Source organism: Rhinatrema bivittatum, chromosome 17 (genome assembly GCF_901001135.1).
Source record: "Rhinatrema bivittatum chromosome 17, aRhiBiv1.1, whole genome shotgun sequence".
NCBI lineage: Eukaryota > Metazoa > Chordata > Amphibia > Gymnophiona > Rhinatrematidae > Rhinatrema > Rhinatrema bivittatum.
The window spans coordinates 15,670,757-15,685,240 of NC_042631.1; the positions used below are offsets into that span (position 1 = coordinate 15,670,757).

A 14,484-nucleotide genomic window follows, 5' to 3' on the forward strand; every position below is an offset into this window, starting at 1 on the left:
CGAGTGGCTTTAATTGAAAAAAAAATACAGGTTACATTCTCAGTGGCGATGCATCTAATATTTATGCACTTTCTAAGAGCAATACATTTATTACATTATTAGATATATACACAATCATTCCAAGCAATTAATAGGAAATAATAGACTCACCTCCAGAAACAACCTAAATTCCCTACACCAATAAGGTTCTATTTTCATACATACTCATAGACAGGAAATCCTTAAGTTATTTGTCTTAAGTGTATCTGCTAAAGTTTATGGACCAGCCCTCAATTTTTCTTCTCTCTGTGCTCTTATTTTTTTCATTTGTACAACTTTGTCAGCCACAAAACCAGTGCGGCTTTTGCACTGCGAAAGACGCCCAGTTCTTGGCAATAATTTGGCACTGTTGTGTGTGAGACCTCCCGCTCTGAATCACCATGGTCTGGATTTCTCTGGAAATGATGACTGAGTGGGAGATACTATTTTTCTCATGCTATAAAAGTCTACTGGGACCATCTCGGAGACATTCACTGTGATCCCTCCCCTCCCACCCACACCCACCCCCACCCCCCACCCCCAGGATTTTTCACACTCCCTGTGAATTTCACAGAGTAGAGGCCTATAAACACAAACAACTTTGCACCACATAATTTTACTTTTGGAGGATTATTACAATAAAACTGAAAGCAAGTTAACTTACTAGGAAGATTCTCATTCTGTTTGCAAAAAGAAACCACTAAAGTATTTTATTTCACATGGTTCCATAAGCATAATATAGCCCATGACCGGGATTCTAAAGTTTAATGTTTGCAAAAGTACAAAGCTTGCTTGTTCAGTTTTTCTTTCGCTGTATGCATACTTTAAAACTTCTCAACACGGCACGCACCCAGTAACCTGCAGGCTGGAAGAGTCTGGGTGAGACACAGGACAGTCGCTTCCCGCTGGAGAGGTCAGTGCATTCAAAACTGTTGCACAGCTTTTGTAATTGTTTAACAGTCTTACAGAGGAAAAGCTGTTCCTTTCTCTTTCAAGAAACTTAGGCCAGTGATGCATGTCGGGCTGAGGAGGGGATTTTAGTCCAACCTCTCCCTTGCCCCATAAGTGGGAGGCATATAGCCCCCAAAGGTCCAAGCTAAGAAAGGTTTGCTCCCCCTCCCCAGTTCTTCTCATGCCTAGGAACTGGGCTTTTCCATGAAGCAGACCGAAGAGAATCTTACCGGGTACTCAACCTGTCCTAGAATTGCCCTGAAGATGGGAGAGGTGTTAGGGGCGGAGACTGAGTGAACCTGGAGTTCCCAGTGTCCCAGTGACAGTTCACTCATGATTCCATGGTGTTTAAAGAGCCAGCTGAAGTTTGGTCATATTCCTCTGATGCATGTTGTGATGACGAACTAATTCATCTGATCGGGCAAATTTCTTCTGACAACTGGGCCATCGACAGCTGAAGGGCTTCTCACCTGTTATCGTAAAAATATCCACTTATTATCTTATCTTACACTGCATCGAAATCTAACCTCAGGCTTTTAAGACTTTTACTGATGACTTTTAAATAATATTTACAAAAAAAGATCTTTTATCTACAGTGGAGAAAATGTGAGTTTGGAGCTTGAGGGGAATTTTTTATCTTTTTAATGACTTTTTCAAATAATCATCTGCTGCAAAGAAATAATACAGAATTCAAAGTTAAATCAAGAGTCTCTCAAAATGTGAATTTGGACTGGAACAGCAATGTATTTGGGAGAGCTTTCGGTTTGTTACATTTCTTAGGAGGCAGTGATGAAGGCAGGTCGGAGGAGTTGTTAAAGCATTAGGGGAAGGTGATAAATCTCAGCAGCCTCTGAAGGGAAGGAGGGAGAGGGAGGGGGAGGGAGGGAGGGAGGGGAGAGGAGGGAGGGATTTACTGCTTGCAGCGGTAAATCTAAACTAGAAATGTTCCCCGTGAGGTCAGAAATTCAGTACAGGCTGCACATCGTGCTACAGAGTCATTCTGTAAATCTTATGCTGAATGAAATCAGGGATTTATGCTATAAAAACACTTCAGAAAAAACAAAACAAAAAACATTTTCTTCTCTTGCTTCAAGCTTATGTTGGAGCTTTACACCAACCAGTCAGAAAGCCTGGCTATCAACCAAACCTGCGCCTTCCTTACAGCTGCTTCCCGACTGGCTTTTGTATTTTACTCACAGACAAAACTGGTGAAAAATAGAAAACAACCCTTTCCTCCGCACCACACAGCATCTTGAATTATGTGATTCGAATTAAGGAGTTAATGCCACGTAACAGTATTGCAGACTCTGGAAAGGTCTGAGAACGTCATTCTTACTAAAATAAGTTTTCTCTTGTTGAGTCCGTAGCTTACCATAATACTTTGTTCCACATTATCACAACAGAACATAATTTTCATGACGTAATTTTAAGGAGATCAATATAATTATTATTAAAATCCTAGCTACTTCAATTGGTATTATGAGAAATATTGTTGTAGGTGTGCTGCCTCATGATATCTGTTTTGAGGGAAAAGGTTAATGAGGGGGAATAGGGTGTAGAGGAGAAGGACGAGATAGGAGAACAAGGTGGAGAGGATTGGGAACAGATTGGAGAGGGGAGCAGGAAGGGAAAAGGGACAGCGGGAGGGAGGACAAGGTGAAGAGGATTATCAACAACTTGGCTTGAAGTTCCTTAGGACATTCCTGACTTTAATTTATTAAAACTGGTAATCACTGCAAGACAAAATTAGATAAATTAATTTTGTGTGTCACTAGTGTTCAGCTTGACTTTGTTCAAACTGAGGGCCTGATTTACTAAACTTCTTCTCCAGAGACACAGAATGGAAAAAAAAGCCATAGTAAATCAGATCTTAAGTTTCCAGTTTCCACAACAGTTTAGGCGTTGGTAAAAAAAAAAGTCATAATGCTGGGCATGACATTAGCATAAAATGTTTCAGGGACATTAGTACCAAAACGAACGGGACAATAATCGTTTCATATTATATCTGTTAGGTGTTTTAAAGGAGAGAATGAGCTGAGCAGGGATAGGAGTCTCTCCCTTGATTCTATATGTGAACTATTATTATCTCTGAAGAGAATCCGAAGCGGCACTGAAAACCCTTAGCCATCAGACATGGGAGCGCTCATATTATTATTATTGTAGCTAGTGTAGTTGTGGTGACCTTGGCTGATGCTGGGATTCTGGGAACCTACAGCTTTTTGGATCTGCGATCAGTAAGTTTCCAGATGATACCAGAATGGTATACATACTATACAATATATAACAATATACTGAAATTCATTGATAGTTACAGCTTTGTGGGGATAATTGATGAAGTAACAGAATGGGCCCCACATAGGCATAATGTAGACAAAACTCTTAAACACAGAATCCATCTTGTTCATAGCAATAGGTTGAATTAATCGCAATTATTATAATTATTGTTTCTCAGACCCTGATATGTTAATCTTATGAGGAAAGTCTAAAGAGGTTAGGGCTCTTCAGTTCTGGAGAGGAGACAGCTGAGGGGGGATGTGATACAGGTCTATAAAATCATGAATGGAGAAGAAAAGGTGAATGTCAATTGGTGTTGTTGAAGCTTTCAAAAAATTGTGAGGTTGAAATTCAAAAGCCGGATGTAGAACTGAAAAATGGCAAAAACCAGAATACTGAGAGATTTATCCGACTAAATCCTAGCTGGATAACTAGATATTCACAGTCAGATATTTGGAGTTAGCCAGTTAAATTATGCAGCTAACTTTGGTCATGCCACTGACTTGTCCTAAAGTTATCCAGATAAATATATCCGGCTAACTCTAAGATAGAAACTGTACTGCTCAATATACCCTGCTAGTTAGCCAGATAAGTTTATTCGACTAACTAGCTGAGCCACCCAGAGGCTGAATATTGCACTCCCCCCCCCCCCCCAAAAGATTAGAGGACATACCATGAAGTTACTAACTGGTACATTTATAACAAATTGGAGAAAATACTTTTTCACTCAATGCACAATTAAACTCTGGAATTCATTGCCAGAGATTATGGTGTGGTTAGTGCAGTTAGCGTAGCTGGGATTGGATAAGTTCTTGGAGGAGAAGTCCATTAACTGCTATTAATCAAGTTGACTTAGGGAATAGCCACTGCACTTATTTATTTATTTAGGTGTTTTATATACCGTCGTTCCAAAAGAAGATCACAATGGTTTACACATCAATAATCATATCTTTGTTTAATTTTCACAACCTGGGTTAACATTCATCTTTTGGGCCAACAAAATATGAATGTTACTGGCATCAGTAGCATGGGATCTACTTAGTGTCTGGGTACTTGCCAGGTTCTTATGGCCTGGATTGGCCTCTGTTGGAAACAGGCTGCTGGGCTTGATGGACCCTTGGTCTGACCCAGCATGGCAATTTCTTATGTTCTTATATTCTTAAAGGCAGCTAGTGTAGCTGGGTTTAAAAGAGGTTTGAACAAGTTCTTAGAGGAAAAGTCCATAAATCATCATTAACCAGTTAGGTTTGGGGAAAGTCACTATTTATCCCTAGGCATTAGCAGCATGAGCTCTTTCTACTATCTATGATCCTGCCAGTTACTGGTGACTTGGATGGGGCACTGGTGGAAACGGAATATTGAGTTTTATGGACCCAGTATGGTGGTCTTATGTTCTTATGAATAAAATGTATTCTTAATACCAGGCAGAAACGTTAAATTTGTAAGAGAATTCTTTCCCCAAAGAGTTTGCTAAATGAGAGGAAAGAGACCCACATATGAGATATGAGGTTGGGCCGGGTAAAGGGGTTGGTTTGCTCTAGCTGCAGATTTTAGGGGAGGGTATGCGGTTGCTTCTGTACTGGAGGTCTTCAAATTGACAAGGATCAATGGAGATAACAAAGTGCAGAAACTTGCAGCACTAAACATTTTTAGGTTTACAATATGTATGCATAACTTTACAGTTCTCCTCAAAAGAAATATTTAAATTAGTGCATAGGATATGAAATATGAATATCTTAATAACAAAATCCTCCCTTTTTGCAGGCAATATAAAGAGAAAGATTAGGAAAACAAATGTTACTTTGGAGAGATATCCTCACATGCTTCAAAACGTTAATATTAACATCCACAGAATTCCAACAACCTTCTCCTAAATTTAAAATGCCCTCCAGAGATTATTATTACAATACATTCTGTACTTATTAATGCAATAATAAATCAGAAAGAAATGTGAAGAAAAAGTTTACGCACTTGTTTTACCTGTATGAGTCCTGGTGTGAGTTTTCAGATGATCAGAACGGGAGAACTTTCTCTGACAGGTTTTACATTGGAATGGTTTCACACCTAAATAGACAAAAGAATTTCTAGACAGGTGCTTTGAGGCCTTTCTGAAAGGAGATTTGGGCCTACAAGTAGATGCCAGGCCTTCCTGGGAGCAGCAGCTCAGAGCCAAGCAAGAAAAAGGTTTTGCTTTTCACATTTATCTTTGCTTTTCTTGTCAAGACCAAGTAATCTTTCTAAGCTCAAAAAATGAACCTTCTACCTGCTCTGCGAAGACAGTTCTGATTTAAGGGCTCTTCCCCACAAACTCAGGATAGGAATTAAAAGGCCTTACAAGCAAGTTATTGACTTACTGGTAGCTTTTGCTAATTACTTTTTTCCAAAAATGAAGAGCATTGCTGCTTAATTATTCTTATACATTTGTAATTATCTATTTCAAAAAATGTAATTTTCATTCTCTTGATTTACGTTTCTGCATGATTTGTTCTTTCTGAAAATCGCAAACCTGCTGGAAAGCAGGTGATATTTTGTTAAAAAGGGACATTTTAATTTTTTTAAAGAGCGATCTTAAAATTCCATTCCCCTTAAGCAGAATTCCCAATTTGCTTTATAATTTATGAATTCCTAATTTGGATAAAGTCATGTACCAGGAAGTGAACCTTTGTAACCAGCAACTCATCCATTTGCTGTGAACATGACCAGAACTGGTAACATTTCCTGCTTCTGAAGCACATATGAAAATTGTCACTAGGTTCAAATTCTGTAGGTTAACAATTCCCTACATCTGCCAGTAAATCTGCATGGACTAATGCACTTGTATCACTAGCATGCTTAGGGAAACCTATAACTGAATTATTTTGACTTCCTTCTGCTCTGCTTACAAAGGGCGAACATTTATAGGCACTCTGTGAGCTCAAGTCCCTAATAACCCTGTTATAATTGGCATCACTGGATCCTTTTCAGGCTAGCTCGGTAAAGATGTGCCACCATAGTCATTGCATTATGGGAAATACACTGGAACATTCTATCTCAATGATTTCTGTCTTCCTTTTTGCTGCCACTTACTGCTGACAGTCACTGGCCTGAAAAGCCCCAAAGTACCCAGATAGTGTGGAACCAATTAGACACACAGCATCAAATGGGAGTTTCAAGAGAGGGGGGCAGCAGCTACAACTATTAAAATATGTGGCAAGAGCAGGTAATTTGGAAAATTAACACAATTAAGTCTAAGAATAAGAGTCATGAAGCTTTTATTGTGTTAAAAAAGAAAATAAGTGCAAAAGTATGCAATAGCACCAGCACTGACCTCTTTGTAGACTGTGAAAACTTTTATTGTATCAACCAAAAGATGTTGTGGTGCGCAAGCTTTTCAGACCACAGAGGTCCCTTCAGATGTGACTGCACGACTGAAGAAATGAAGGTGGGAGGAGATAGATAATGCAGAAGAACAGTGGGCTAAACTGCAAGCAACAAATGCTTATTTAAGGAATATAATAAATATAAGAAGAAAAGAAAATGGACAAGGTTCTCCAAAGAGGTGGCCGAAAGCTTAAAGACAAAAAAAAAACCAAAACAATTAGCATTAAAGAGTCCAAAAGAACTCAAAAGAATAAACAGAGAAAAGAATATCTGGTAAAGCTGAGACAAAGAAACGAATCGGGATGGCCAAGCTGTGAGTAGAATTCAAGATTGCTATTGAAGAGGAGCCAGGGGACAGGACTTTTTCCAGATGGAAGGTCAGAGATGGAACGGCAAGACCGTAAAGTGCTGGGCAGCAATGTGTGGACGGTGAGAACAAAGAAGCAGGAATGCTAAACCAATATTTCTGTTCACTGCTTACTGAAGAGGACCTTGAAGAAGGACCACAGATGATTGGCAAGAATACAAATAAGTGTGGGATAGACACCATTCATGGACGAGAGGATTTGTGTGGGACTGGTAAATCTGAAAGTGGACTAAGTCAAGGGGCTGGATGGGATGCATCCTAGGAAACCAAGGGTCTGGAGGAGCCACTGGAAACTAAGGGTCTGGAGGAGCCGCTGAAAGATCTGTTCAATAGATCTTTGGAAACAGTTCTACAAGATTGCAGAAGAGTGGTTATGGTCCCTCTTCTGAAAAGTGGAACCAGAGAGGAGGCTGGTTAGTTTTACCTCTCGTTGTGGAAAAATTAATGTACACACCGCTGAAAGAGTGGATAGTGAACAATGGGTTGCAGGATCTGAAGCAGCATGGTTTTACCAGCGGTAGATTATGTCAAACAAAACCAATTAATTTTTGGATGGCTAGAGAATTAGATCAAAGCTGTGTGCAGGAATACAGCAAAGCTTTTCACACTGTCTCACATTAATATGCTTAGCAGTGTGGGGGTGAGTCCCAAGGGGGTGGGCTGGATTACAAACTGGCTGCCTGACAGATAACAAAGGGTGGTTGTAAAGGGAATTCACTCTGAGGAGAGAAAGGTAGTTAGTGGAGTGCCTCAGGGATTGGTTCTGGGGTCAGTTCCATTCACTATCTTTGTGAGCAATATTGTGGAGGGATTGGAAGGAAAGGTTTGTCGTTTTGCAGATGACACTAATGTGCAACATAGTGGGCACAACAGAGGGATTAGACAGCATGAGATGTATTTATTTATTTGCTTTTTTATACCGACATTCAGCCGTGGGTATCACATCGGTTTACATGGGAACTTGTGTGATAGTATGACAAAGGGTCATATTATCTTTACATTGTAACTATTTATTTATTTGCTTAGATGTGATCTAAGAAAGCTTTGAGAGGGGTCAAATGCTTGGCAGTTATGATTCAAAGCAAAAAAGTGCAGTCAAGCATCTAGGGGTCAGAAATTCAAAGGAGGTCTATCCAATGGAAGGGTGGGAGGCTGATCTGCACTATCCAGGAGAGGGACCTCGATGCAATGGTGTCTGATGATCTGAAGGTAGCAAAACTGTATGACAAGGTAATGGCTAGAGGCCAAGGGATGTTAGGCTGCATAGAGACAGAGAACAGGAGGTGATGAGGCCCCTGTACAGGTTCTTGGTGAGACCTCACTTAGATTATGGTGCTCAGTTTTGTAGGCTGCCTCTCAGGATAGTCAGAGTTGTTACATGTGCCGGCTGCGGCAGACCCGCAGCTTGGCCCCCTCACCTCTCTCAAGTGAATCCAGTGCCTGGTCCCTCGTCCTTGGTGGCGGCAGGCTGCTGGCTCCATCCTTGGGCCGCCCCTGGTGCCTCCAGCTCAGCTACTGATCCTTGTGCTCCGCGGAGAGATGCCGCTACTCAGCATTGCACCTCTCCCTAGGCGCGCGCGCACATCACTGTGTCTTAAGTAGGGCCCGCGGCGGGAACTGAGCCGCGGCCCCGGATGATGACATCATCAGAGCTCCGGTATATAAGCCCGGGCTCTGCTTCCTAGGATTGCCTTTGTAACAGGTCTCCACGCTGGTCGTGTACTCGTTGCCTTCTGATGGTTCTCCTTTTGTTCCTGGCTCCTGATCCTCATTGACTCCTGTTTCCAGTTTCCTTGTTCCTGTGTTCCTGACTCTCAGCCTATCCTTGGATTGCCTCCTCAGATCTTGACCTTTGCTTTACCTGACCACGCCATTGACTCTCTCCAAGCCTGGACCTCTGCTTTGCTTGACTACTCCGTTGCCTCTCTCCAGACCCAGACCTCTGCATCGTCTGACTACTCCATTGCCTCTCTCCAGACCCAGACCTCTGCATCGTCTGACTACTCCATTGCCTCTGTCCAGACCCAGACCTCTGCATTGCCTGACTACTCTGTTGCCTCTCTCCAGACCTGGATCTCTGCATTGCTTGACTACGCTCTTGACTCTCTCCTCATCCAGACCTCAGCCTTGCTTGCCACTGCTTCTAGATCGCCACCGGCCCTGACTCCAGCTTGCCCTATGATGCCTCTTCAGTCTACGTCCTGGACTTGGCTCATTCAGGCTTCAGCCTGTTCTTGCTCGGGCACCCCCTGCTTGACTTTGGTTCTATTGGCGCCTGTGTCTCCGGGAGTCTGCTTCATCCAGCACAGACTTCTCTTCTCAGTTGCTGCCTCTGGGCTGACCTCGATCCTTCCATCGATGATGACATACAGAGGCTCACCTAAGTCCAGCTGGCCCCAGCACCCAAATGCTCAACCTGCAGGGAACGAGGGCTGGTATTGGTGAAGCGCCAGCCAGCCTCCTTCAGCTCACTCCACCTGCCAACGGTGGAGACCCATAGGATCCTTTCTATTGGTTGTGTCAAACCCACCTCGGCCAAGGGTCCACCTCCGGCACAACAGAGAGGATAGATGTGACCCAGCAAAAGGCAACCAAAAGCCATATGAAGGATCTAAATATGTATACAAGGAGAGGAGCAAAAGAGGGGATATGTCAGGCATATAAGTACCTGAAAGGTATTAATAATGTACAAGAAGCAAATCTTTTCCCATGGAAAGGACACTGAAGAACTAGGGGTCAAGATATGAAGCTCCAAGGGGATAAACTCAGGAAAAAGTTTTCATGGAAAGGGAGGTGGATGCCTGAAATGCCCTCCCAGAGAAGGTGATGGAGATAAAAGCAGTAACAGAATTCAAAAAGGCATAGGATAAACATCGAATATCCCTAGTTACAAGAGGATGGTAATGAAGCACTGCTGTACCTGCGCAGGATGGCAGTCCAGCTTGCATGGTGTGACAGTCACTAGTGTAAACAAAAGGTGGGAGATAAACTGCACAGAGAGGCAATTACAACCCTAAACAGAAAGCAAGGGGGAAATTTGCACAGAAGCACAGTTACAAGCCTAAAAAAGAAGGTGAGGGGTAACAGGCACAGAGCAACAGTTAGAATCCTGAACACCTTGCTAGGCAGACTGGATGGGCCATTTTGGTCTCTATCTACTGTCATTTACTATGTTAAAACAAAAACATTGCACTGATGAATGGTATAGATAGGAGACGTTCCTTCCCTGAATACTTGTTCTGATCCACAGCACTGTCTCACTAGATGTGTCCCTTATACATACCTGTATGTCTTCTCTGGTGTCGTTTGAGCTGGTCAGATCGGGAGAATCTGCGTTCACAGTCTTTGAAATCACACTGGTAGGGCTTCTCACCTACGAGTACAAAGCTGCTCATTATTCACTAGCCTAATCGTAAATACAAACAGGTCAAATCACCCCAGCAGTCTTGGCCTCCAGGACACAGCCAAATATCAGGTGTTCCTACATATCTTCTGCTGTGAAAGGGAATATTTGCTCACTATTCAGTGTGTTTTCAAACTATGCAAAAGATATTTGTAAGGAAATAGATGCAGAACTAGCTGGGAAGTGCTGAAGGAAAAGGGTGGTCAATGGCACAGGTGGAAGTCATTCCATGTCATTTGCCATAGCTGCCTGTAGAACATAGGGTCCTTTCCTTGCCACCTGGTGCAAGACCTAAGAAGGCACCTCCTCTATAGTGTACTCTATAGGAGACTCCAAGACTTCATCCTAAGATGGATTTAGAGCAATGATTCCCAACCCTGTCCTGGAGGCACATCTATCTAGTCAAATTTTCAGGGATGTCGCAATGATTATGCATGATATAGATTTACATAGCTTGGAGTCCAGGGTATACAAATTTATCTCATCCATATTCAGAGTGGCAATCATGAAAACCCAATTAGTTAGGTGTTACCTCCAGGAGAGAGAGTTGGGAAACTGATTTAGAGGAGCTGAGTGAGAGAGAGCCTCTAGGTAGATTTGGGCTGACTTTATGGTTGACCAGTCACCTCATGGCTCTATGAGGAGTTGTGTGGATGCCTGGCCTTCCTGATCCACCAACCCCTCTCTTGTCAGTAGAGATGAATGTGCTGACTGCTCAGCAAGCATTATCTGACTACTGAGTCCTTCCAAAGAGAGGCAGGAGACATGATTGGCATCATTCAGTCTTCTGTCTCCAGATAGGTCAACTCTTTTCTGTCACAATTATGTTTTAATCCAATATCATATACAATCTTTGAATGGATCATATATAGGAACTTAATGCATTCTTTAACTCAGAGCAAGGAGAGCCCAGAGTGCTTTATTAAATGCTCACTTTCACTCTATTCATCTCATTCAGCCTTCCCCACAACCTCTGTTCCCGCTTTGAACAGCAAATCCTATTACTTGCAGGCCTGCCCAAATAGGTCTTCACCCCAGCCTCCTTTCTAATCTCAACGTGGGTGAATCAACCCCCAAAGATGGAATGAATGATCAGAAGGAAGACTTGATTTTACTCTGATAGGAAAAGTATACAAAGTTTCTTAGATCACTAGACCCACATGGAAATTGTAAATACCACAAGATGAACTTGTCTCATTCTTGACTTCACACCACCCTTATCATCCCGGCTCTTTTGGTTGTTTTTGATTGAAAGATATTGTCTTAGACTGTTTTATTCTGGATTTTATAAAGGTGTCGTTCTCTTATGCATTGCCCACTGTCACCTCCTCACCTGCTCCCCTTTTCACTTCTCCCCCCTCCCCCCAGCACATCAGACGTCTCCTTCATCTTCTCCATCTCGCTCCCCTTCCTAACTTCTCAGGGGTTAAAGTGGGTAAAAAGTGGGGTATTTTCTCACCTTTTAAGTCCTCTAATCTCTCTTGCCCCTCCTCCTCCCAATCCCCGTCTCACGTCACCACCCATCCTTCAATGTGCCCTCTCTCTTCCCTCTTGACCTGCTAGGCTTTCGTTTTTTATTTATTTCAAAGGTTTACATGCCACAGCGCTAGGCAGCTTGACAAAATTAAACATTCGTAATCAATAAGACAAAAATGAGTGACGACAGACGCAAACCGCAGCACCTTCCCCATCTTCTTTCTTTTCAGGTTCCTCTCTCCCTCGTTCATATTTCTCTCATCTCCCTGTTCTCAAGTTCGTCTCCCTCCCATCTTTCTTACTTCAGATCCCCCCCCCCTTCCTTCCGATACCGAGAGGCAGGCTCCCAGCTACCGTATATCGATTTAAGAAATTCCCTTACTAAATGCAATTCCCCAAGCCTCTTTCGCCTTGCACATTTGTCCTGATTAGACTGTAAGCTCTGCGTGGCAGGGACGCCTCATGTGTTTTGTTCTGTGCCGAGTATGTCGAGCAGCGCTCTACCAGTGAAACGTAGTAGCAGAAGGATGGCAGCATGAGGACAGGCTCCTAGACCCTCTCTCTCTTCCCTACCCCCTTCCCTGGGGTTCATTTTCAAAGGGGCTAAGCTCTCTAATTTTAGGCACCTGAATTTGCCCCTTTGAAAACTGACTAGGGCTGAGCCTCGTAAATAAATACATTTCAGAGCCTAAAAAAAAAACGAATGAGTATGGGGATGGCGTTAGCACCAATTTTCACTGCTAGGCAACTAAATGTAGATAAATAAATTGTACTAGGTCTTACTTTAGGATTCTGAGTTTTAGGTTCTTCTATTTAGGAGAATTTTAAGCTGAAAACTTAGGTCCCTAAATTTGGGAGAAAATCTCCCTAAATTTGGGTGCTGAGCAGTTTTTGAAAATGGATGCCTCCATTGTTAGAATCCATTGCCGGCCCCCGGAGCTCCTGGGTTAAATCACAAGTTAACCTTTTTATTTGATGGTTTGAGAATGTAGAGTCCAAAATATGCTAAGGGTGTGTATAAGACAACTTCCTGTGACAGTCCCCCACAGAAGATAAGCCTTACTGTACTGTACGTCTCGTTCCACTGGGCATGTCAGTGTCCCTGCCACAGAATTTGATGGAGACGTAAATATTTGCTGGTGATGAAAATAACTAATTAAATGTTAACCACAACCCCCTCCCGCCCCCCACCCACAGGCATAAAGCACTTCTCGGAAGCAATGTCAGTTTGATAGATTTGATAAATCTGTTTAATGAACGAATGTACTCCAGATAATAAATGATCTTTACAAGTGGAGATTATTGCCTGTGATGTTCATTTCTCATTCTTTCTAATTCAGTTAGCAATGTAGGACAACATGAAAGTTTCCCATTCTCATATCAAATGTACATAACAGTGCGTGTCACTGTTGTATTTCCTGTGTACTGAGATTTTCTGATTCTCAGTGCAGGACTGCACGTCGGCATATTAAGGAAACTTTCAATATTCTCTCTTTCATTTGCTTTAATACCCGCCTTGCACAGCCAATAAACTCCTTTAATAAGATACTATCAGCAACAAAAAAGTAACAAAGATGCTGACTGTCTGTATCAGCGCCATCAGCTGATCAGCAATACATACAACCAGGCCTTAATAATGGCTACAGGGTCCTTTAACGCTACAATAAAAAATAGCAAAGGGGATAATTTTCAAAAAACACCCGGTACTTCACTTAGGAGCCAAAATTTAGGCCTGCAATTCTTTGCCTAGGTTGAGGAGCCTAGTGGGAGAAAACTTTCACAAAGTCCACTTCACATGGAAAAACAGCAAATAGTGTGGGTTATCTCCAAATGCATGCACTATTTTCCCATTTAGTGCATGAAGTGAATTATGCAAATGTAGCACCCCCTCGGGTAGTACAGGGAGGGGAGGCTGTGCCAGAAGACCCCCACCAGCTCTTGTGGATGGAGGAAGACAGGGTGGGGATTGCAGGTTACTGTATAGTACTGGGAGAGATGAGTCCTGCTCTCCTAACATGTGCCCAGGAACCTCTCCTGGGGGCGCCATGCAATATTTAAGTTAGGGGTCACGCTGCCAAGGAGGCGCTAGGGTTGATTGCACGCCCAGGAGAGGTAGGCTGTCCACAGGTTAGGAAAGCAGACGCTCAATTTTATGTGCATCTGTTTTACTAACCAGTTCACAGCCATGGATTAGGAAAATGGATACTTCTTAACTGATCGTCCGATTCTCTAAACTGACCACGGCACTTTTTTTTTACAATTTTTTTTTAACTTTTGATTCCTCCGATTTAATATCACCACGATATTAAGTTGGAGGATGTACAGGCGTTAATTTCTGAGCGTAAAAATGTGCGGGTCCGGAGCACTTTATTTTTTGCATTTGGAGTGAATAAGTAATAGCCTCATTGACATGCATTTGCTTGTGATGAGTGCTGTTAGTTTCGCGGCACATTGGACGTGCGTTGTGGACACACTAATCCCCTTATAGCATAAGGGGCTGTGGACACGCCTCCAAAACCCGCATTCAACCGCAGGTGAAACAGGGCGCTCGGCTGAGCACACTGTTTTGCATCGGCTCCCTTATTTGTTATTGCTCTATAGCATATCCAGTATGTTCCAATGTATCCAGACATAT

General features: G+C 42.6%; 1 protein-coding gene across 9 annotated transcripts in view; it reads right to left on the reverse strand.

The window, feature by feature from the left end:
* Window positions 1-554: 554 nt before the first annotated feature.
* Window positions 555-14,484, reverse strand: part of WT1 (WT1 transcription factor) — a 65,912-nt gene continuing 51,982 nt past the window's right edge. For 6 of the 9 annotated variants that reach the window (XM_029582207.1, XM_029582209.1, XM_029582205.1 and 3 more), the window contains 3 exons: window positions 10,254-10,343; window positions 5,215-5,307; window positions 555-1,439 (listed from right to left, as the gene is read on the reverse strand). In XM_029582207.1, the coding sequence (XP_029438067.1) occupies window positions 1,318-1,439; window positions 5,215-5,307; window positions 10,254-10,343 (305 nt within the window). In that variant the 3' untranslated portion in view covers window positions 555-1,317. The remainder of the gene's footprint in view (window positions 1,440-5,214; window positions 5,308-10,253; window positions 10,344-14,484) is intronic. The other 3 variants (XM_029582213.1, XM_029582206.1, XM_029582208.1) reach the window with 1 other exon arrangement.